The sequence below is a fragment of the Staurois parvus genome, unplaced genomic scaffold, assembly GCF_062004578.1.
Source record: "Staurois parvus isolate SC_StPar_1 unplaced genomic scaffold, SC_StPar_1.0 ptg000230l, whole genome shotgun sequence".
Lineage (NCBI taxonomy): Eukaryota > Metazoa > Chordata > Amphibia > Anura > Ranidae > Staurois > Staurois parvus.
The window spans coordinates 3,065,286-3,088,370 of NW_028318026.1; the positions used below are offsets into that span (position 1 = coordinate 3,065,286).

Genomic DNA, 23,085 nt, shown 5'->3' on the forward strand with positions numbered 1-23,085 from the left:
AGCTGGTTGATTAGCTATGGCCAGTATGTGCTCGTCCAGGGGCGGACTGACCATTCGAGCACTCGGGCACTCACCTTCGTACAAGGGCACAGGGATGCTTTACATTTTTTTTTAATTATTTATTTTATTTAAAATTTCCTTTTTACACTGCTTCTTTCATTTATTTTTATTTTCAATCTAATTTATTGCTCTCACAAGGGATGAACAATATCTACTGTGAGAGCATGGTCTCTCAGGCGGTGGGTGCGCGCTGCTGGGCGTCCATGGATGCCCTCCCAGAACTGGAATACCGCGCTGTAGCCGGCTTTCAACTATAGCGCGGTTGACAAGCGGTTACCTATGGAGATTTTTAGGCGGTGTAGTCTGGTGCCATTCCAGGGATGTACTCAATTTTAAAGCATGACATGTTTGGTGTCTCTTTGCTCGGCATAACATCGTTTATATTTTACCAATTGGGTATTATCTTGTATTTTAGCGCATTAAATCTCATTAATTTGTATTTGTTCCAAAAAACATTGTTTCAAATTCCACTGTGCAAATATCATGTGACATAAAAATATGCAACATCCACCATTGTATCCTCTAGGGCCGCTGCTTAGAGATATAGAATGTTTAGAAGTAGTTTTCCGTTTGACATGTCAGAACTGGCCCGGACTGGAACAGGTCAAAGTTAAAGGGGCGGACTGACAACTCATGGGGCCCCCGGGCAATAGGGGATCATGGGGCCCCTGTGTCCTTGCCCAAACTCAAAAAAGCCTATGAAAAAGGTACCAGGAGCATCTCATGGGGCCCCCTACTGACCCCGGGCCCTCGAACAGTGCCCGAGTTTCCAAATGGTCAGTCCGCCCCAGGGTCAAACACATGTCACTACAGTGGTGTGAATGGGGCTCATTGGAATGCATTCACTTTTCTTGCCCACGCACGTGTACCGCAGTTGTGCTGCGTTTAAACCGGCACTGAGCCGCCTCTGCTGTAAATGAACCCATTGCCATGCAGGGATCATGTCCGGGTCCCGGGTCTGCGCACCCCTCTGACAACAGCGCACAGCTGGCACAGCAGCCCCGGACTAAAGGGCGTGGCTTCGGGAAGCACAACTTTTAAAAAAAGGCGGAGCTATGACCACGGAGGTGTGTCTCCCCACGCTTCACCAATGCATCGCTGGCCAGGCTGACCACGCCCCCGCCTCTACAGTCAGAAAGAAAAGAGGGAGGAGATTTATCGCGGTTGTTTTCTTGTTTCGCCTCCCGCAGCCAATGGGCTGCGTGTAGTGGGCGGACGCTTCCCCGTGACGTGATCAGAGCATAGTCGCAGCGCAGTGCCCCGGAGAGAAAACGCTGTCCGGGACGTGCCGTCTGCAGCCATTCAGCCCTCCGCTGTGCGCGATGCCCCCGCACCGGGGACTACCGGGGAGAGCTCTGCGGGCGGCAGCGTGACACGCCATGACGGGCTCCGCGCTGCAGCTCCTCGGCCGCCAGACGCTGGGCCGCTGGATGCACGGTGGCGGCCGGGAGCCCTCTGACAGCCTGCTGGGCTCGGAGCCCGGGGAGGACAATCACACGCCGAGCCCTCCGCCGGGAGATCCGTGGAGCTGTCCGGGGGGAGGGCTGTGTTGGTGCCGGAGCCTGGTGCTGCTGTGTGCGCTGAGTGCCGTCTGCTGCGCCTCCCTAGCGCTGGCCCGGCATTACCTGAAGGACCTTCTGCTGTGGGTGGAGAGCCTGGACAGTGTGGTTGGAGTGCTGCTCTTCATCGTGGGCTTCATCCTGGTCTCCTTGCCCTGTGTGTGGGGCTACATCGTCCTCAACGTGGCTGCCGGCTACCTGTATGGCCTGGTGCTGGGCATCGGACTGGTCATCGTCGGCGTGCTCATCGGCACCTTCATCGCCCACCTGCTGTGCAAGAAGCTGCTCACCCACTGGGTGCTGGCCAAGATCGAGAGCAGCCAACGACTAGGCGCTGTCATACGAGTGGTGGAAGGGGGCGGCGGGCTCAAGGTGGTCGCTCTGGCCAGGCTCACCCCCATTCCGTTCGGACTGCAGAACGCGGTCTTCTCGGTAAGACCATTGGGTGTCCATGGGTGGCTTCTATGCTGGCCCTACAATGAGTCTCCACTTTCTTCCCATCACACCCAACAATGGATTCTTCCAAATTACCACCATTGTTTTACAAAGCTAGATGGCAGGGTGGTGGGAAATTGCCAGAATCTCTTCGTTATTGTGGTGGAAAGTTGGTTGGAAAGACTCAATGGTGTTTATGAAATTATGACCAACTTTTAAATGGGAACACAACCAAAGAAGTGAAGGTGGTATGTTGAACAGATTGGCTAGCTTTTCCAGTGGAACATTGGTTGAAGTTGACCATTGGGCATCCATGGATGGCTCCTATGCTGGCTGTAGGTGAGATGAGTCTTTGCTTTCTTCCCATCACACCAAATGATGGATTCTGCCAAATTATCACCATTGATGTACATAGCTAGATGGCAGAGTGGTGGGAAATTGACTCGATCTGATTGTTATTGTGATGGTTAGTTGGTTGGAAAGACTCAACCGCTTTTATGGAATTATGACCAACTTTTAAATGGGAACACAACCAATGAAGTCAAGGTGGTATATTGACCAGCTAACTTTTGCAGTGGGTTGTTGGTTGAGGTTGGCCATTGGGCATCCTATGCTGGCTGTAGGTGCGATGACTCTCTTAATTCCTTCCTATCACACCCATGGTGGATGCCATAAAATTGATGTACTTGGCTAGAAAGCAGGGTGTTGGGAAAATGACTGGATATGTTAATTATTGTGATTGCAGTTTGATTCTTTCCAACCACATTCCCAATCACAATAATAACTTAGATTAGAGCATGGCCAACCTGCCATCTGGCTACGTGCATCAATGGTGGTACTTTGGCAGCATCCATTGTTGGGTGTGATGGGAAGGAATTAGAGAGTCATCCCACCTACCGTCAGCATAAGAGCCAGCCATGGACACCCAATGGTCAACCTCAGCCAACGTTCCACTGCAAAAGTTAGCCAGTCTGGTCAACGTACCACCTTGATTACTTTGGTCATGTTTAAAAATTGGTTGGAAAGACATTTTTTTTATGGAACTTTGACCAACATTTACATGCAAATACTTCCAAGGAAGTGGGGAGGGGTATGTTGCTGTGATTGGATCGCTTTTCAGTGGAACACTGGCTGAGGTTGACCATTGGGTGTCCATGGTTGGCTCCTATGTGGCCATAGGTGGGATGACTCTCCACTTCCTTCCCATCCTCAACAATGGATTCAACCAAATTACTCAACAATGGATTCAACCAAATTACCGCCATTGCTGTACATTGCTAGATAGTAGGGTGGGGGGAAATTGACCAAATCTGTCTGTTATTGCGATGGGAAGTTGGTTGGAAAGACTGAACAGGTTTATGGAACTTTAATCAACTTTTAAATGCAAGCATGGCTAATCAGTCAAGGTGGTACGTTGCAGTGATTGGCTAGTTTTTGAAACATTGGTTGATGCCTGAAAGTTTCATTGTATGTGGTCATTTTTATGCCAACCAAATACAGCAATTGTCAAGTAACATCAACTGCTTTCAATCATCTTTTGATTGTTGAATGAATCCAGGCACTTTACCAGTGACAGTTCCATCAGATCATGGAGGACCTATAGGTGGTAGTTGACTTAAGCTGTTGTCAACCTTTAGCTTCTTGTCTACTATTTGTCAATGGAAGTTGTGCAGCCAAAATGGCCGAAACCTGACATGCATAGGTGTGAACCAAGCTATATACTGGCCATAAAGTGAAATTTGGCTGGTTCAGCAAGGACCAGCCAAATTATGATCAGTGTGTGGCCTTTCCTGATCAACTGAAGTCTATTTGAAAATAGGGAAAAACTTCAGCTGCACTCCACCCAAAACCAGGCCTTACTGATGCATTTCACCACTCCTGCCTTGCTCACAGGGACTCCCCCTATCCTTGAGCAAGCCAGGAGTGGTGAAATGCGTCAGTGAGGCTTGGTTTTGGGTTGGAGACATCACTTTAAGCAGTCAATTCATTGATTATTAAAAGTGCTACAAGAAGAGCTAACTGGAGTGCGGCTGATATTTTTCGCTATGCTCAGGGGAGAGACTGGTGGCTGGCACCCAGGTTGTCCATGTGTAGGAGAGGCCAGTCTTGAATGGAGCTATGGGTCTGTGTGTTTTTAATAGAAGCCGACTTCTGTCAAAGGGGCATACTGGAACATTTTTGTCAATTAGCGGCTGCAGATGCTGATCAGTGTATTGCGACAACAGGATACAATGACCTGAGGGGGGATTCCTCCACCCACCTTGATTGTGTTGGTGGAGGAATCTGTCATTTATGTGGGTTGTGTGTGTATTTTTTTTTTATTTCTCAGCCCACTGGCGATAAGAATAAAATGCCTGTAATGCACGCAGTCTGCATCCTGAGTATTTGTTCCTGGGCACATACTGCCATAAATGTAAGTACCATCGGCAGCACCTAAACACCAGGGCCTCATTTCCCGAGGCTGAACAGCCAGTGTGCACGAGGCCAAAGAAGGGCCCCTTGTTGCATCTGGAGGAAATGTTTACTGTTGGGGCTCATTCACACTGTCTTTGAGATGCAGGGCCCAGAGAACTATACACAAAGCTGTGCTAAGGTGATTTGCAGTGTAGACGTGCTGCCTTTTTACACAGCGCAACTCACTGAACCGCATGTTACCCCAACATACTGCAATGTACCACGGTGTATAGGTGGCATTTTGTGTGTTGTAATGACTCTGCCCCAGCACATCACACACCAGGGTTGATGTGAATGAGTCCTTGCTTGTGCTCCCTGACCAGTTGGAAACCACGTTACAGTTGGCTTTCTTTGTTGCATATAGCAATCCGTCAGTTTTCTGGGTCTATTAACCTTCTGCTGCCTATGTAGGGCTAGGTTTGTACCCTTCTACATGCAGTGATAGGGCGTGCACAGAGGCCTATTCATTGAAATGAGCTGCTGTGCCTACGTATTCTGCAGGAGAAAGTCCCTGCACCTCTTCATCAAGTGCAGCTGCACATAAACCGCATGTTACTGTGGGCACGTGTTTCCGTGTGCAGAAAACTATTGTTCAGTCCATGAAGCGTTAATGGCACCGACGCGTATTTTCTTAAAACAGTGCATTTTAGTGCGGGAATGTGTGTGATCTACAAACACTCCCACACAAATGTGAACCTAGCCTAAACACATCTATCTGGCACTCTAAAGGTGGGTTTTAAAGTGTTACTAAATCCAGGACGCTGCATTCACTATATCTGGTCTCTCACAGTGCACACAACATGGAAATGCAATTATTTTAGTAAATATAAACTGATAAATACCTTTTCTCATCAGCAGTATTTGGCAGTCTTCTATCAGTGTCCAGCAGAGCACTTGTTCAAGCTTGTAGGAGAAGTTTTCATTCTCCCCTGATTGTCCTATGAGGCTGCATGACCCCTGACCCTCTGTGTGGACAGTGTCAGTTGGCTCTGTGCTGATCACATGCACTCTCCCAAGAAAAGAAAAACTTTATCAATAAGCTGAGCATGTGCAGAATGACTCCTAAAGCTCTGTACTATCAGCAGAAGAATTGGGGACAGTAAACCGGGAGGATCAGAAAGACAGGATAAAACAGCTTTTTACACAGTGCAGAGGATTAACCCCTTAGGTTCCACAGTGAGTATAACGAGCATTCTTTACTGCATATACAGACTGATTTTGTTGTGGATTTAGTAATGCAGGGGTGTGGAAATTTTTGAAAAAACTACTTGTCCAGGGACTAAATCAGTGTCCCAATCTACGTGTCCCTCCTGACAATCCACTTGTCCTGATAAAAAAAAAAAAAAAAAAATCAGTTTTAACCAAAACCGTATTTAAATCGGAGGTGCTGTTAGGAATGTCTGGGACTTTTAAAATTGAAAGGGGCTTTATGGCGACTTAAATGTTTAATTTTTTATCACTGCACTGTTTATCTCCTCCTCCCCTCCCTGCCTGTCTCCAGCACCATACCCGGGGACTAGTAGGGAGGGGAGAGACCGTGCAGTGTAATGAGCACTGATTGGGTGCTCGTCAGGGAAGGGGAGTGTCGGGTTTATCCTTTTTGATGCCAGAACCATTTTTGCTTTTTTTTGCACGCGTTAAAAAATCATTTTAGGCTTTACGATTACACAAAACCCCCAAACATTATATATTTTCTGAAGGCAAAGACCCTAGAGAATAAAATAGTGGTAGTTCCAATTTTTTATGTTGCACGATATTATTGCAAAGGTTTGCAAAAAATTTCAGTAAAAAATACACTAATTTTAGGTCACAAAAAAGCAATATATTACCCTATTTTTTTGTAAAATGTAGAAAAGGAGGTTCCACCGAGTAAATGGATATCCAACATGTTAAACCTTAAATTTGTGTTAAATTTGCGTGCGCTCGTGAAATGGCGACAAACTTCAGTAACCTATATTTTGTATAGGCGACCCTTTTAAAGCCCCTTTATAGGTAATCCGTATAATGTTGTTGAGGAGGTCTCATGCTAGAATTATTGTTCTCATTCTGGCATGTACGGCGATATGTATCATATGTATTTTCATGTGTAGGCGCCCCAGCACCCACTTTTACTTTTGTAAGTGTGTATGGGTCGGTTCTTCTTTTTTTTTTTTTTTTTTTTTTTTTTTTTTTTTTTTTTTAACTTTTTTTATTTGCATCAGATAGGGGACAAAAAATCCCCTGTGTGATGATTTTTTTTTGGTGACCGGTTCTCTTTAATGAGACGTCCAGGGTCTCGCCTGTGCTCCCCTGAATGTAATGCAGTGCATATCACACCACATTTCATTCTTTCCCGGCCTCAATGGCCAGGAATCTGTGAATGGGGACCAGCAAGTGACGTCAAACGAAGGGCCAAGAAGGGGAGGGGAACAGACGTGTTTGCTCTCCTCCCTCCCCTCTAGCCGCCGGCACACACTGCCAGTCCTGGGCCCGCAGATGGGCAAACGGAGCCCAGGAGACTTGGCGAGTGGGGGTTCGCACGCGGGAGGGGGGCGGAGGCTGGCACAGTGGTGGACTGTGTGAAAGCAATCTGGTGGCAACGCTGCTGTCCGAATGCTTTCACCCAACAGGTGAGCCCTACTGCTTGCCCGCAGCAGGGCTAAATGTTGAAGAAAAGCTACCTGCCCGACGCCCGGAACTACGTGTTTCAGGCATTGGACGATACAAATTCAACATTCCGTTAAAACGCTTTAATGCACATGTGTGTTACTGGACAGCTGATGTTTCTTTCCTTTGCTGAGAGTGCACTTCCAGCACAGAGACTGAACTGTCGGACATCTCTCGGCAGCCACTATCAGACAGTAACTGGTGGTACCGACTCCCAATTATGTGACCACTGTGATAGCCAATTACAGTGGGCACATGATCACTGATCTTTCCTACCTGCCTGGACTTTCTGAACTTTTTAAAGGGATATCAGTGTAGGTGGAAGGGGTTAAACATACCTATACAAATGACAGTCTGGAGATGATTGGTTGCTATGGACAATGAGAAATGTTTACCTATAGCAGGTCCTTATCCATTTCAGCTCTGGAAGGATTTATCTATTCACGACAAGACCATTTTTTACTATGTAGCACTGCGCTTTATCTAGTAATTGTGTGGTCATGCAACGCTGTACCCAAGCAAAATTTGTGTAATTTTTTTCAAACAAAGAATCCAGTGGTGATCAACTACCACCAAAAGAAAGCTTTCTTTTTTGCAATATAAACAAAAGACTGAAAATCTAGAAAAAAACCTAATCTTTTACTTTCTGCTATAAAACATGAAATAACAAAATTAGAAAAAATTCTTCATAAATTGTTGCCAAAATGTATTCTCCTACATGTCTTTAGTAAAAAAAAAAAAAAAAATCCCACAAAGTGTATATTAATTGCTTTGCATGAAAGTTATACAGTCTACAAACTAGTGTGTGTATGTGTACACATACAGTGAGGAACAGAAGTATTTGAACACCCTGCGATTTTGCAAGTTCTCCCACTTAGAAATCATGGAGGGGTCTGAAATTCACATTGTAGGTGCATTCCCACTCTGAGAGACAGAATTTTAAAAAAAATTTCAGGAAATCATATTGTATGATTTTTAAAGAATTCATTTGTCTTGCACTGCTGAACATAAGTATTTGAACACCTGAGAAAATCAGTGTTAATATTTGGTACAGAAGCCTTTGTTTGCAATTAGAGGTCAAACGTTTCCTGTAGTTCTTGACCAGGTTTGCACACACTGCAACAGGGATTTTGGCCCACTCCTCCACACAGATCTCCTCTAGATCTGTCATGTTTTGGGGCTGTCGCTGAGCAACACGGAGTTTCAGCTCCCTCCAAAGACGTTCTATTGGATGTAGGTCTGGAGACTGGCTAGGCCACTCCAGAACCTTGATATTCTTCTTACAGAGCCACTCCTTGGTTATCCTGGCTGTGTGCTTTGGGTCGTTGTCATGTTGGAAGACCCATCCACGACCCATCTTCAATGCTCTGACTGAGGGAAGGAGGTTGTTGCTCAAAATCTCACAATAAATGGCCCCATTCATCCTCTCCTTAATACAGTGCAGTCATCCTGTCCCCTTCGCAGAAAAGCACCCCAAAGCATGATGTTACCACCCCCATGCTTCACAGTAGGGATGGTGTTCTTGGGATGCAACTCATCCTTTTTCCTCCAAACACGACGAGTAAAGTTTAGACCAAAAAGTTCTACTTTGGTCTCATCTGACCACTTGACTTTCTCCCATGCCTCCTCTGGATCATCCAGATGGTCATTGGCAAACTTCAGACGGGCCTGGACATGTGATGACTTGAGCAGGGGAACCTTCCGTGCAATGCATGATTTGAAACCATGACGGCGTAGTGTTCTACCGACAGTGACCTTTGAAACTGTGGTCCCAGCTCTCTTCATGTCATTGACCAGCTCCTCCCTTGTAGTTCTGGGCTGATTCCTCACCTTTCTTATCAGTGATACTCCACGAGGTGAGATCTTGCATGGAGCCCCAGTCCGAGGGAGATTGACAGTCATCTTTAGTTTCTTCCATTTTCTAACAATTGCTCCAACAGTTGATCTATTTTCACCAAGCTGCTTGGCAATTGCCCCGTAGCGCTTTCCAGCCTTGTGGAGGTCCACAATTTTGTCTCTGGTGTCTTTTGACAGCTCTTTGGTCTTGCCCATGGTAGTAGTTGGCGTCTGACTGACTGTGGGGTGGACAGGTGTCTTTAAAGAGCCCAGACAGGTGCTAATAAGTTATATTAATGAGTGGAGTAGAGGTGGACTTTTTAAAGGCACAGTAACAGGTCTTTGAGAGCCAGAATTCTTGCTGTTTCTTAGGTGTTCAAATACTTGTGTTCAGTAGTGCAAGACAAATAAATTCTTTAAAAATCATACAATGTGATTTCCTTTTTTTTTTAATTCTGTCTCTGAGTGGGAATGCACCTACAATGTGAATTTCAGACCCCTCCATGATTTCTAAGTGGGAGAACTTGCAAAATCACAGGGTGTTCAAATACTTCTGTTCCTCACTGTAAATGTGTGTGTATAATAAAAATATATATATCTCTCTGTATATATGTATGTGTATATTTTAATAATGCGGCGGACAATCTGACACTAACTTATGCTGGGGGCTGAAACTGACATCACCAGTGACACAAATACAGGAATTGGTGATAATACTATTCACTGTATTTATAACACTGGGTGGGAAGAGGTTAACATCTAGGTGATCAAGGGGTTAAATGGGTGCCTAACAATGTGTAATGTGTGCTGCATTTACTAACAGATCTTTGTTTCTTATTCCTGGTTTGCAGGAATAAGAAACCGATCGTTCTCTCTGTACAGAGCCTTATACGTCGCTTTGCCTGCACAGGCTGCCCGTCCGCAGTACGTTGTGGGCGGTCCTTAAGGCTAGGTTCACACCTATGCAGGTTGCGTTTGACCCATTTCTGCAGTGTTTGGAATTTTTGCACTTGTGGTTTTACTGCGTTTTTTTTGTTTTTGTTTTTTTTTTTTGTTTGCTAGGCAGATTCAAAACTCATCAAAAACTCAATACATGCTTTTCTGCGCCGTTTCCATTGAAGTCTATAGAACCAAAAACGCAACTTTTTGCGTTAAAAAAAAAAAAAAAAAGTGAAACCGCGAAGATGTGAATATTTCCCATAGGAAATCATGTTAAATGGACTGTGCTGCGTTTCTGCAAAGAGCTGCAGAAAACGCTTAGGTGTGAACTTGGGGTAAGTGGTTATGGTGGCCTTACATGTGAAGATAAACAATCAATCCATACAGGATTTGTTGCTCATTCAGCACAATACAAATGACCAGTTTGGCCCCATTCTATTGGCTTTTCCTCCAGGTTCTAATGATCAGATTTGATGACTACAATTATTTGATGAAACTGCCTAAAAGCTCAGATTCATTAGAATGGCCGTATTGAATGATCCGATCTTTATATGTATGGCCAGCAGACTCTGTCCACTGACCGGCAGCAGAACAACATCTGGGTGGCGGTGAGTGTAGTGATGTCTTGTCTTCTGCTGTAGAATTCGGGTCCTGGCAGGCTGCCGTTGTATGCACACTGCTCTGCAGCTGTCTGCTTGTTGGGGGATTCCCCCCAGATGTCTCATTACGGCTGCCTGTGATCGGGGCACAGACAGATGTTGGGACATTTCAAGGTCTCGGAGTTGGAGGTGTGTGGCGCATTGTCCGAATATTGTATCATTCTATTACAAACAAATTGGCTTGCGAGCCACTGAGGTATATTATGAAGGTATAAGTACTAGATCGCTGGTTAGTAAGCCCACTCTCATGTGATGTGCGTTTATCAAAAATGAATTTAAATATTAACCGCGCTCTAATATCCACAAAAAAGTGTGAATCAAAAAGTGCTTATAAATAAAATCTGAGAATAAATGTACTGTGATTAATTGTATAAAATTATGATTTGTGAAAAATAAATTAATATTAAATGTAACTAATTATATAAAATTATAACTAGTGAAAAATAAATTCATATCATATTATAACGTCACTAAATGTGCAATCCTTATAACAATGTGCAAATCTTCCATCAGTGAAAAACATTCATCATATAATTTGATAAGTGAAATTAAAAAGTAAATAAGAAATAATAAATATTATAAAATATGAGAAATGTAAAAAATAATAAAAAGTCTCTGAATAAACAACAATTATATCTCAATGTGCAAAGTGAATGTCCAGCTTGGATGGATATACTCTCCTTCAATATGAAGATATGGTCTTTACTGTGATGTTGAGAACCTGTGTGGCTGCAGGACTGTGAGGGATACTCCCTTCTTTAATCCACTCCTTAGTCCTCTGCCTTTGTATTCCTCGTATGTTACATGTAAGAAAAGGAATAAAAGATATGGTGCCTTATCCCAGGGGTAAAACCGCTTTTATTGTGCTTCTATATTGCACTCACATTTTAAAAATATCAATAGCGCTTTGTAAATATATAATATCCCACAGCTTACAGCTAGATCAAAACGAACGGTGTGTGTCCACACACCCTCAGTACTCGCCGTATAGTTGTTAGATTGCGCGATGACGTCACTGCCCCTCCCCAACGCGTTGCGCTACAGGGATTTCGTAGCTTCGTCCGGGGGATGATGATCGTTTTTATCTAGCTGTAAGCTGTGGGATATTATATATTTACAAAGCGCTATTGATATTTTTAAAATGTGAGTGCAATATAGAAGCACAATAAAAGCTGTTTTACCCCTGGGATAAGGCACCATATCTTTTATTCCTTTTCTTACATGTAACATACGAGGAATACAAAGGCAGAGGACTAAGGAGTGGATTAAAGAAGGGAGTATCCCTCACAGTCCTGCAGCCACACAGGTTCTCAACATCACAGTAAAGACCATATCTTCATATTGAAGGAGAGTATATCCATCCAAGCTGGACATTCAGTTTGCACATTGGGATATAATTGTTTATTCAGAGACTTTTTATTATTTTTTATATTTCTCATATTTTATAATTCTTATTTACTTTTTAATTTCACTTATCAAATTATATGATTGTTTTTCACTGATGGAAGATTTGCACATTGTTATAAGGATTGCACATTTAGTGACATGATATGATATGAATTTTTCAGTAGTTATAATTTTATATAATTAGTTACGTTTAATATTAATTTATTTTTCACAAGTCATAATTTTATACAATTAATCACGGTACATCATTCTTATATTTTATTTATAAGCACTTAGCACTTTTTGATTCACACTTTTTTGTGGATATTAGAGCGCGGTTAATATTTAAATTAATTGTATCATTCTATGGTGTGAGAAATACAGGGGCTGCTAGGGCTGACCTCCTGAAAATACTGGTCTGCTGGCTGTCACCCCACTCCTCTGATTTCACTACTTTCAGCAGTCGGTCAGAACTCCACTGTTTGGACAGTGTTTTCAAAGTGTAAAAATCTGAGGATTGGCATGACAGCCAGAAAAAAGGACAGCAATTGTAGCCGACATATTTTTCTTTGTTGTGAAAGGGGCAGTGATTGCATAGGGCTCAATTCACTAAAGGTTACTACATGCAATAGGAAGGTCACATGACCCATTTTTCAGAAATATTGCATGAAATAATGAGCGTGAATTCATCAAAGCAAGATATCGAATGTGACGTAAATACCATAAACAAAAAAAGAGAAATCATTAGTGTTTGTAAACTTATGACCCTTCACGCTGTCTGGTCTCCCACAGTACACAGAACATGGAAATGCAATTATTTCAGTAAATAAATATAAACTGCTACATGCCTTTTCTCATCAGCAGTGTATATAGCAGTCTTATGACTTCTATCAGTGTCCTGCTGAACACTGGTTACAGCTTGTAGGAGCAGTTTTTATTCTGCTCTGGCTGTCCAATGAGGCTTCACGACCCCGGACCCTCTGTCTGCACATTGCTGATTGGCCCTGTGCTGATCACATGCACCCTCCCAAAGGGGAAAAAAAAACTTCTAGAGATACAAACTAAACTGAGCATGTGCAGAGTGACTCCTAGAGCTCTGTACTATCAGCAGATGGATTGGAAACCGTAGAGGGGGTGATCAGAGAAGACAGGATCAAACGGGCTTTTTTTTTTTTTACACAACTAGCATTAACTCCTTTAAAGTCAATTCACTAAAGAGCGCGCACACATGCGTTATTTCTCACCTGCCAGTAGTCAATCAGTATTTTAGCAATGTACAAAATAACAATGAGGGGAACTCTGCACTGGCCAGTAAGTGAAAAGTATACAATGTATCAGTGGAAATGTTCTGCCCTGAGCTCAGGAGTAAAAATTACATTCTCTGAATGATGCTAAATTTTTAAGTGATAAATCTCGCATAACAAATATTTATCACAGTCAGTACATAAAGTTGTTTTTTTTTTTTTTTTTTTTTTTTTTTTTTTTTTTTTGTGAATTGACTACTTTTCAGATATATACCACGAGTTATATTAATGCAAAAATCGTGCATTATTAATCTTAGTGAATTGACCCCCATTGTTTGGTAGACAAGTTGGGATAACAAAGTCTTGATCCGTCGAATCATTTTGCTGTTTTTTACTGAAAAGGATCTTGGTGTGTTCCACTAAGCCTAATGCTGGCCATACATTGTTAGAGAAGTGTTCGAAACAACATTCCATACACTCAATCGTTGGACTTGCAAAATGTTAGTGGGCTCATTTTTATTATCGAAATTTACAGTTTTATGGTAAAAAAAAGAACCATCATGTAGGATTTTTTTTTTTTTTTTTTTTTTTTTTTGAGCCTAAGATCGATTTTCTAAATAGTAGTAGAATCGATCAAAACCAGTTAAAAAAAAATCTACTGCATATGTTAAAATGTAACCCTGTAAGCGTAATTGATCGAAAAATGAAAAATGTACCATTTATGTAGTGATCATGTTAATAATTGGGACAATCATTGCTAGAATGATGGCGTTCTGACATGCACATTTGTCATATCTTTATATATCCAAACGTTTGCTGTACCCCCTGTGCTCCTTCATTCAGAGTGGAGGCCCTCTAATATAGGAGGTATGTTACTGACCAGATCACTAGGTGAAAAGGGATGGGGGGGGTGAATTCTTAAAAAAAAAAAAAAAAAAAAAAAAAGCCACCACACCTAATGCTTGGTAAGCTGCAATATTACATTTTTGGTTACGGGTCACTTTAATACTGCCTTTAAGTACTTCTACCATGATCATCAGCTCAATCTAGTGATTTTTTTTTTTTTTTTTTTTTAATGAATAACATTTGACCTGTAGGGAAAATAGCCTATTCAGTTTTGCCCCCACTTGCACAGAACAAATGTACACACCGTTTCACAGGATTGAATGCCCCCCTATGTAAATTCTTCTATGATGGAATGTAAGCCAAGTGACTTTTATATCCAGTAATGACTGATACAATATTGATGACTGATGTGTTTTTAAATCCCAGTATTGTCTCAGCTTGTAGAACCTCCATGGAATCTGGGGTAATGTGTTTTCACTGAAAATATTGTTTGTGAATGGAGGAATGCACTAATTACACATCATCTAATTGCTGGACTGTGAATGGTAGTAGAGGTCGCTGGTCCTCTGTATATTGTAATGGTGGGTGATGATTGAACTGTACACAGATATTCTCCTCTGCTCTTTCATTGTTTGTAATCATCACCGCTCCCTTCTGGTGTCAAGTTGCTTTGAAAAAAAACTGCCGAAGTATGGGTCTGCCATTGTGGATCTTCTGAAAATGCTATTTGCCTGGCTTTCTGGCCTCAGCATTTCTTGGTCAGCATTTAGAGATCCTTGTATCTGTACTTGGCCAGTGACTTGGAAAGCATTGAAGCCTAAGCATCATCATGACAGCTGGGGAGCTGGGCTTCTCAGAATATGATAGGCAACATGCAGCTCTCATATCAGATTTTTTTGTCTAAGGCTGCATTCATACCTGAGCGATGCATGAGCGCGACATGTAGTGCAGCCTATTCACTTGTCAGTGTAGCAACTGTACATTCATATAGTTCTTTTTGGAGCTGCCATTGGCTCATTTTTGGACAGCGCGTATAGTCATGCAATAAAACGCGTCCCCAACCCACCCTCTTCTTTTTTTTTTTTTTTTTTTTTTTTTTTTTTTTTTTTTTTGTCACATTTTTACCGTGTTTCACAAATGTGTATATCCTCTACAGCTGTTGGGGCCTAAAGCTACTTTCACACTGCTGCCCTGAAAAAATGCATAAAAAACAAGTGTTTTTGCTGCATTTTCCCCCACTGGACAAAGCACTTTCCACAGGTGCGTTGCATTTTTGTTGCGTCTTCATTTCAATGGAGGGATGTGTTTTTTGTCCCCCCTTTGTTTAAAAAAACTAAAAAATTTTATTTCATTAGGACATTTGGAACTTTATTTGATCACGTTTGGATATCTATTTGATCTTGTTTATTTAGAGAGATGTGGCATATATTCCATTGATACGCTTGTTAGAACAACGCACTTTATAATGTAGAAGGATTAATGCACTTTTTATATTGCGCAACGCGGTCACAGCGGTTTATTTATCATTCCCTAGGACTCTTGGGATATCGGCGTCCTCTATTCCAGCAGTCTTCGGGAAGCCTAATGGCGAAATCTCGACCAGAAATAATCTGGAGGATTGATTGACAGGTTGGCATAACAATGGGGCAGGAACTTCTGCTGACGAGCAAACCTGTAAACAGTGCGCTGCACTCCTTACAGTGCAGGTGTGAGAGGTTCATGCCGGGTAGCCAGCTGCACCGGACCCCAGAAAAAAGTAGGAGTGGGCTTCTCAATGCCCACACTAGTAATGGCTGCTGCCGGTCTACCGGGATGCTGCTGAGGGATGTCATATTTATAAGTAAGCAAAAGACATACACTTTGAACACTCTCCTAATTATATAGTGCAACTGAAGAGGATCACAGGGGTGCTTTTTGTAGAAAAGTGCCAAGGAGACCAACTCCAATTTACCCTAGGTTCATACATAAGCATTTTCAGCATTTTGCAGAAACACAGTACAGTCCATTTAACATGATTTCCTATGGGACATGTTCACATCTCCGTGTTTTCACCCAATGTGTTTTTTGGAAAGGGCCACGAATTTTTTTTTTTTTTTTTTAACGTAGTAAGCTGCGTCTTTGGTTTTATAGACTTCAATAGAAATGCTGCTGGAAAAGCATGTATTGCATTTTTTTGCCGCATTTTTTTATGTGTTTTTTTAAATCTGCCTAGCAACAAGAAAAACGGGGGGGGGGGGGGGGGATGCAAAACGTGTCAAACACGTGCAAAAACGGAATGCAGAAATGGCTCAATCACAACCTGCATAGGTGTAAACCTAGCCTTAATTTTTTTTTTTGTCACGGGATGTAAATAGACTGTTTTCAATGTTCCTGTGCACACAGGCACGTAAACATGTACTGCGTGCAGATCATAAAAAAATTAAATCTGTTGCTGGTCAGTATTTTTACGTGCATACTGTGCCACACTCCTTTGATTGAAATAAAGCTGGAAGAATGTTTACGTGTGTTTATGTGCAAATCCGGGCTATGCAGCCTATCCTCGTGTTTTTTCTGCCTGGAATGTCTGATGTTCATATATCCGCACAGTGTGCACCTGCCCTAATGGGGCTAAACTCATTTTGTTTACGTTCCGCTGCTGATCTCCTGTGTGCCGACATGCGTGTACAGTAGTTTCTCATAGGGTTCTATGAGGCTGTCTCCTGAGATGCTTTGAAGACAGTCTCCAAAAACCTCGTGGGCTGCAGGCCCTATCGCAGGGTAAGTCTGCAACAGCAGGGTGGCACTACAGAAGCATAGTGGGGGATGGTAAAAAGAATACACTTTGATAGCCCACTTGACAATTGCAGCCAATAGATTGGTGTTCTCTAGTATGGTATGTGGCAATAAAATGTTAAGCTGTGAGCTGCTCCCAGTGTGCATTGGAAGCTGCAACAAGTCAGAGCCCATCTCTTTTTCTGCCAGAAGAACCCCCAACATCATCTAACCCTTTGTCTCCTCCCAGTCTTCTTTGTCTTCTCCCAGACTGCCCCTGGCGTGCTTCTTGTATTCATTTGCTTTTGCTCTTTCAGTGATGTCAGTTGCTTGTGCTCTCAGCTGAACTGTCAGCCATCAAATGCCTGGTGTTCTAACTGATCACATGTGCAGCACCATGACAACTGCAGATCAGACAGAGGCAAAGATGGCCGCTTCCTTGGCTGTAAAGAGTTGGAGGGAGGGTCTAGTTCTGCTTGAATGAATACCCCCTTATTTGCCTTGTCTATCACACTGTGTACATCACATCTTTCTGTGTATTCTGATATTTAGTGTTGTGGGTTTTGTGATCACGTTGTATTGAGATGTTCTATTTCTGGAATGCGGTTCCTTTCTATAGCCATCCTTTAGACATTTCGTGGTTGACTATTAACCATGTTAATCGGCCTGACCTTTCAGGCTGAGGGAGGAAAGGTTTTGGGTAGTTCAGAGATGCGATTGAACTTTTAAATGCAGCCGAGAAGCTCCGAGCTGTCTAATAATGCTCACCCCCCCCCAACCCTAGATCGCTCTAAGCGTCTTTCAGTGTCATTCGTTCCAATGACACTTGTAATCTACTGTCACTGTCTTCTTGCCTCCTAACGCCACATTCTATCAGCGCCAACTCTGACCAGCGCCATCATCACGTTCGGCTTTACAGATGTCTGGAAACAATGGTGATTATTTGCTGTCATGCTCTTTGTAAAGCCACTTTGTTCCGAGTCTCATTTCTGGCCTGTCGGTGATGTTGATAGAAGACAGATTCGTGTTTGCTTTATGCTGGATGTGTCATCAAGGCTCAAGGCAGAACATCCAAAGTCTGAGCGAAGCCAGCTAAAAACTAATGGGGTCACCAGCAAGGCTTGTAGTTCCCTTTTGGGCCTTTATAATTCTATAAGGGCTTATTCACACTCTGGGGGGGGGGGGGGGGTAGTTTAAAATAAGTGACTGAACTGTGGTAAACCCAACACAGCAGCCGGAGGGTGGTGTTCACATTCTTTCAAAACGCATACCCCACGTTTCACAGGCTGCGCCACAGTTGAACGTGACCCATTTAAGGGAATTTATTTCAGGTACTTATACGGCGCCGTCAGTTTACGCAACGCTTTACAGATATATTGTACATTCACATCAGTCCCTAAAGGCTACGTTCACACTAGCTTTGTCAACAAGCATTTGGGAAGCATTTTTTACCGCTTCTCAAACACCTATGAAAATGCAGCACATGGCAGCACACAGCGCTGTTCACACGGAAGCGTTAGCGTCGTGGAAAAACCGACGCTTCGTGTCGAATCAGGAGGAGTTGAAGCCTCCCATTGAAGTCTATGGTGTCACTCCGCAAACGCCTGGCAGGCGGTTCCGACGCGGTTGCGGAGCATTAATACCATTTAACTTCATTATAGGAGTTTGCCAAGCATTAAAAATCGCACCACAAACGCTTATCAACCACCTCAAAACTGTGCACTGGGTGTTTGGGGAGCGTTAAAAACGCTTCCCAACTGCCTGTCTAACGCCTGTCAGGTGCTATAGGGGCATTTGGCAAGAGTTTGAAATAAAGTCAAGTGTGAACGAGCCCTAACCCTCAAGGGGTGTACAATCTAAGGTCCCTAACTCCCATTCATACATACACATACTGGGCCAATTTAGACAGGAGCCAGTTAACCTACAAGCATGTCTTTGGCGTGTGGGAGGAAACCGAAGTACTCAGAGGAAACCAACGCAGGTACAGGGAGAACATGCAAACTCCAGGCAGGAGGTGCCGTAGGTGAATAGGGCTGTGCTGTTCCTGCGAGGAATTGACATCTTGCCTCCCAGCTGCTTTTCAGCCTTCGTCTGAAGGAGTCTACCCCCCCCCCATGCTTTTTAGAGGGGGAGCTAGGACTGTTGCTAATGGATATGAGCTCTTGATCCTCATTCACATTGAAAATAGGAAGTTGTTACCGCTTCCCAGTCACTCAGCATTCTTCCCTGCTAGTTCTATGTACTACAAAACAGTCCTTGTTGTGGGTTAGAGAGGGAGGTGTTGTGTAGACCTAACACACTACCTGTCATAGGGTGACAACTCTGTTCTGTACATTTTGGCACCCTAATAATTTTTTTTTTCTTGTACCAACAGAAATGCTTCTAGGAAGTCCTACTTGTAGGTACAGTGGAAATCTCCTAAAATGCACCGTTTAGGAGATGTTTGCAGCAGCCGGTGACGGCACTAGGGCCTGCGCAATTTTTTTTGCACCGGCGTTTACTATCGCTTAATTGGCAGGGTTATCAGATTCGAAATATAAAAACCAATGCAGCCGCCACATCTAAGAACTGGTAAGCTGCAGTAATACATTTTGTTCTTGCCTTTTTAGACATGCTTTAATGTACATGCATTTGATTTGAAACTCATTCGGTTTCTTTCTACAATTCTGAAAATGATTGCGAAAAGCACAGTCATACATAGAGCAGCCATTGAAATATGGCCTTCTCTTATTCTAGACCAGCAATGGGCAAACTACGGCCCGCCGGACCTTTTAATCCGGCCCGCGGAGCTAGGCTCCCACTAGGCTCCTCTCACAGTCCGCCCTGAAGACCGATGTAGTATGAAAATCTGTCTCCTATGAGGATCTGTCCCCCTCGACGTATCTGCGCATGTGCCGGAGATCGCCGATCGGCTGCTAATGCCTGAAACTGGCACATGCGCAGATACGTCGAGGGGAACAGATCCTCATAGGAGACAGATTTTCATGCTCCACCGGAACGGCGAGAGGAATGCGCGAAGCAAAGGTAAGTGAATTGACACGGGGGACTTGGGGACTTAATATGGGGGATGAATTACTATAGGGGGGATGAATTACTATAGGGGGGATGAATTGCTATATGGGGGATTAATTACTATGCTTACTATGAGGGAATATTACTATACTTACTATGGATGACACATGCACATCATTCATCTACTCTTGGTCCGGCCCCCGGGTCCAATATATGAACCCATTGCGGCCCTCAAGTCAAAAAGTTTGCCCACCCCTGTTCTAGACATACATCACGTTTTCTGTGTGAAATGGAGTATCTTGTTGAAGTTAATTGGTGCTAATCACACTCTCTATTTTATGTGAATTTTTTTTATCTTTTGCCTTTTTGATGCAGGCCTATGGACGCAGGGCATATGGTGCTGTTTTTTGTTATTATTTTGCTCTTGGAATGTGTAGTCTTTCCTGTCCCATTTTTTTTGCTCCTTTTTTTTTTTTTTTTGTTTTATATGTATTTGAATTATCTTGGTCACTGACTCTGACCAGGTCTACTCCCATGTGGCAATGATGTGACTTTTAGAAGACCGTGCTGTGGCTTCAAGCTAAAAGCGTATGTAAAGCTAAACTTTTTTTTTTGGATAGTGTAGGAGGGTTAGGGGTTTTGTTGTCTTGTGTGCCCCCTGGGTAGATTTCGAATTGTAATGGTGGCCCTTATCTCTGGTGAAGAAATTGATGGGAAATCCAAAATGTTGGTGCAGTCACAAGAACAGAAGGGGAAATCTTCCAGTGGGGTTGCGCTCTTTTGGAGACTGTTGTCTAAAAAGGGGATATTCCCAATTCCAGTATTGCACACGAATGTAAAACAAGCAAACATACATCACCATTTGTTGCTAATGGCACCCCAAACATGGCAAGCAGGCTGTGTGGTTTTGCGCGTAGTAAAATACATGATTGGAAACCGTGCAAAGCTCACAAAAAATACTTGCGCTTCTTGGCACATTTGCCATGTGTAGGGTGGCCCCTTGAAATGAGTGGGCTGCCTTATTGTGTGAAAATGTGCAAATGCATGATGTGCTATTGTTGTGTGAATGGGGGGTAACTGTACTAATTAGACAGTACTTGCTTTTACTGCCTTCAGTCCTAAAATGAGCGTTCACTTTTAACTACATGTTCCTGTGCCAGACCTCTGCATGGAATCACCCAGATACTACTTTTAAACAGTCCTATAATAAAGTTCACACTTAAAGGAGAAGTTTGGGGTAGTTAAAAAAAACAAACTACATATGCAGCCCGATGCTGCTGCAATGATCTAATGCTGCTGCTGTGCCTTGCCAGTTCAAAGTCAAAGAACTGAGCTATCACGTGACCGCTGATCACTCAATTCCCAGTCAGCTGTAACTAGAGTGGTGACTATCGGTCAGTGCTCACTGGAGCGCTGCCCCCCCCCCCCCCCCCCCAAGACATGAAGGTGTCCTATGGCCAATCAGTACTGAGCTTTAGGCATTTGATTCCTTTATTTTAGGTTTATTTGCAGAATGTGTGTGTATCAGTACCAGGCATCCTCCGGCTGTGTCATTTTATCCACACATCCCTAAAGCTGTATAAACTCATGTTACTATAATCCGCATAAACTTGTTTTTCCATCTTTGAAGTAAAGATCTCTTCAACAAAGAGCTAATCGCTTTTCTCACCACAGGAGCCCCCAGGCAGGATCATGGTTCAGGCAGGTTAGTGCAAGGTTCTTTTTGGTTAGTTATTACTATTCTGCTAGATTTATATAGCACCAACATATGCAGTACTTTACAAAATGAAAGCAAACGGTACAGTCACAGTACAATGTTATAGAGGGTCCAGGGAGCCCTGCTTGTGAGAGCTTACATTCTAAAAGTGTGTGTGGGGGGGGGGGGGGAGAGACAGTTTTAATTTGGAAGGGGGGATAGGTGTCTCTGAAAAGATCAGTTTTCAGAGATTTGCCAAAAGGCGGACATGCGATGATAGCCATACAGATTGGGGTAGGAAGCTCCAGAGGGTTTAAGAGGCTCTCGAAGCCCTGACTGCAAGTATGGGAGGAGGTGAAGAGGGAGCTAGAAGCAGAAAGTATTGGGAGTAGTGAAGAGATTATTTGCCTAGAATTTTTAGACTTGGTCGGTATTGTACCTCAGGGCAGAGTTGTGGGTGACTTTGTAGGTGGTTTAAGTGTTTTGAATTTCATTCATTTGGGTCAGCGAGGTAGGGAGGGTACACACCAAATGATTGGTAAGGTGGATAACTCGGGCAGCAGCATTCATGATGGACTGAAGGAGTGGGGAGTATCCTCTGTAGAGGTAGATCGTGGAGGGAGTTGCAGTGGTCAAGGTAAGAGATAACATAGGCGTTAATTGGTAGCTTTGTGGTTATTGGTTTAGGAGGGCAAATTTCGGAAATGTTAATGAAGGTCCTAAAATTTGGACAGTGATTGGCTATAGGGCCAAAAGGAGAAGTCAGCCCATGATTACACCTAGCACCCTGGCATGATGTGAGGGACTGCTAATTGTATAGTTGTGCTATTAAGCTGGTTGGGAAAGTAAGGAAAGGGGACCCAGAAGCGGGTTGGGGAAATATGAGCTCAGTTTGGTTAAGATTGAGTTTGAGGTGTACCATCCACACACTCAGAAAATTTGATGCATGAGGAGAATGGTAGAAGGATAGATTTAAGTTGGTTGCAGTGCACTACTGTCTAATTCTCCCTACTGGACCATCCAACCAAGAGTTTGGGGCTATAGTGTCTTCTGTGTGTGTGGTGTGTTTTTGTTTTGTTTTGTCTTTTTTTTTTTTTTTTTTTTTTTTTTTTTTTTTTTGCACACTTCTTTTTTTTTCCTTCTATCAATAGGTTTTTCCTTTTTTGTATATTGGTAATTCACTCAACACTGTGAATCAAGTTACATTGAAGTCAGGTTACATTTAGCTCTTAATCCTGCTATCCTTAATTTACATTTTATCGTTGTCCAACATAATTGCTAAGAACTGCACATTGCTGCTTATCATACCTGTAATATTTCTTCTATCTGTGTGATAATTTAATCTTTGTACTGTGAAGTGTATGCATTGCACTAAACAGGGTTTCTAATAAGGCAAAGAGCAATTTGCAGAATGCGGTTACTCACCGCCAACTGATAGCAATTGGTTTCTCTTTTCCAGAGATGTCTGTTATACCAACTTATCAGATTTCAGTGTACAAGTGACTGAACTTCATCTAATTGCCTTTTGCATGGCTCTATAATTATCAGTTAAGAGGAGACGG

At 43.1% G+C, this 23,085-nt stretch overlaps 1 protein-coding gene across 1 annotated transcript in view; it reads left to right on the forward strand.

Annotated features, from left to right (window-relative positions):
• Positions 1-1,279: 1,279 nt before the first annotated feature.
• Positions 1,280-23,085, forward strand: part of TMEM64 (transmembrane protein 64) — a 49,108-nt gene continuing 27,302 nt past the window's right edge. Inside the window, exon 1 of the mRNA XM_089679688.1 lies at positions 1,280-2,051. Coding sequence (XP_089535814.1) covers positions 1,440-2,051 — 612 coding nt within the window. The 5' untranslated portion in view covers positions 1,280-1,439. The remainder of the gene's footprint in view (positions 2,052-23,085) is intronic.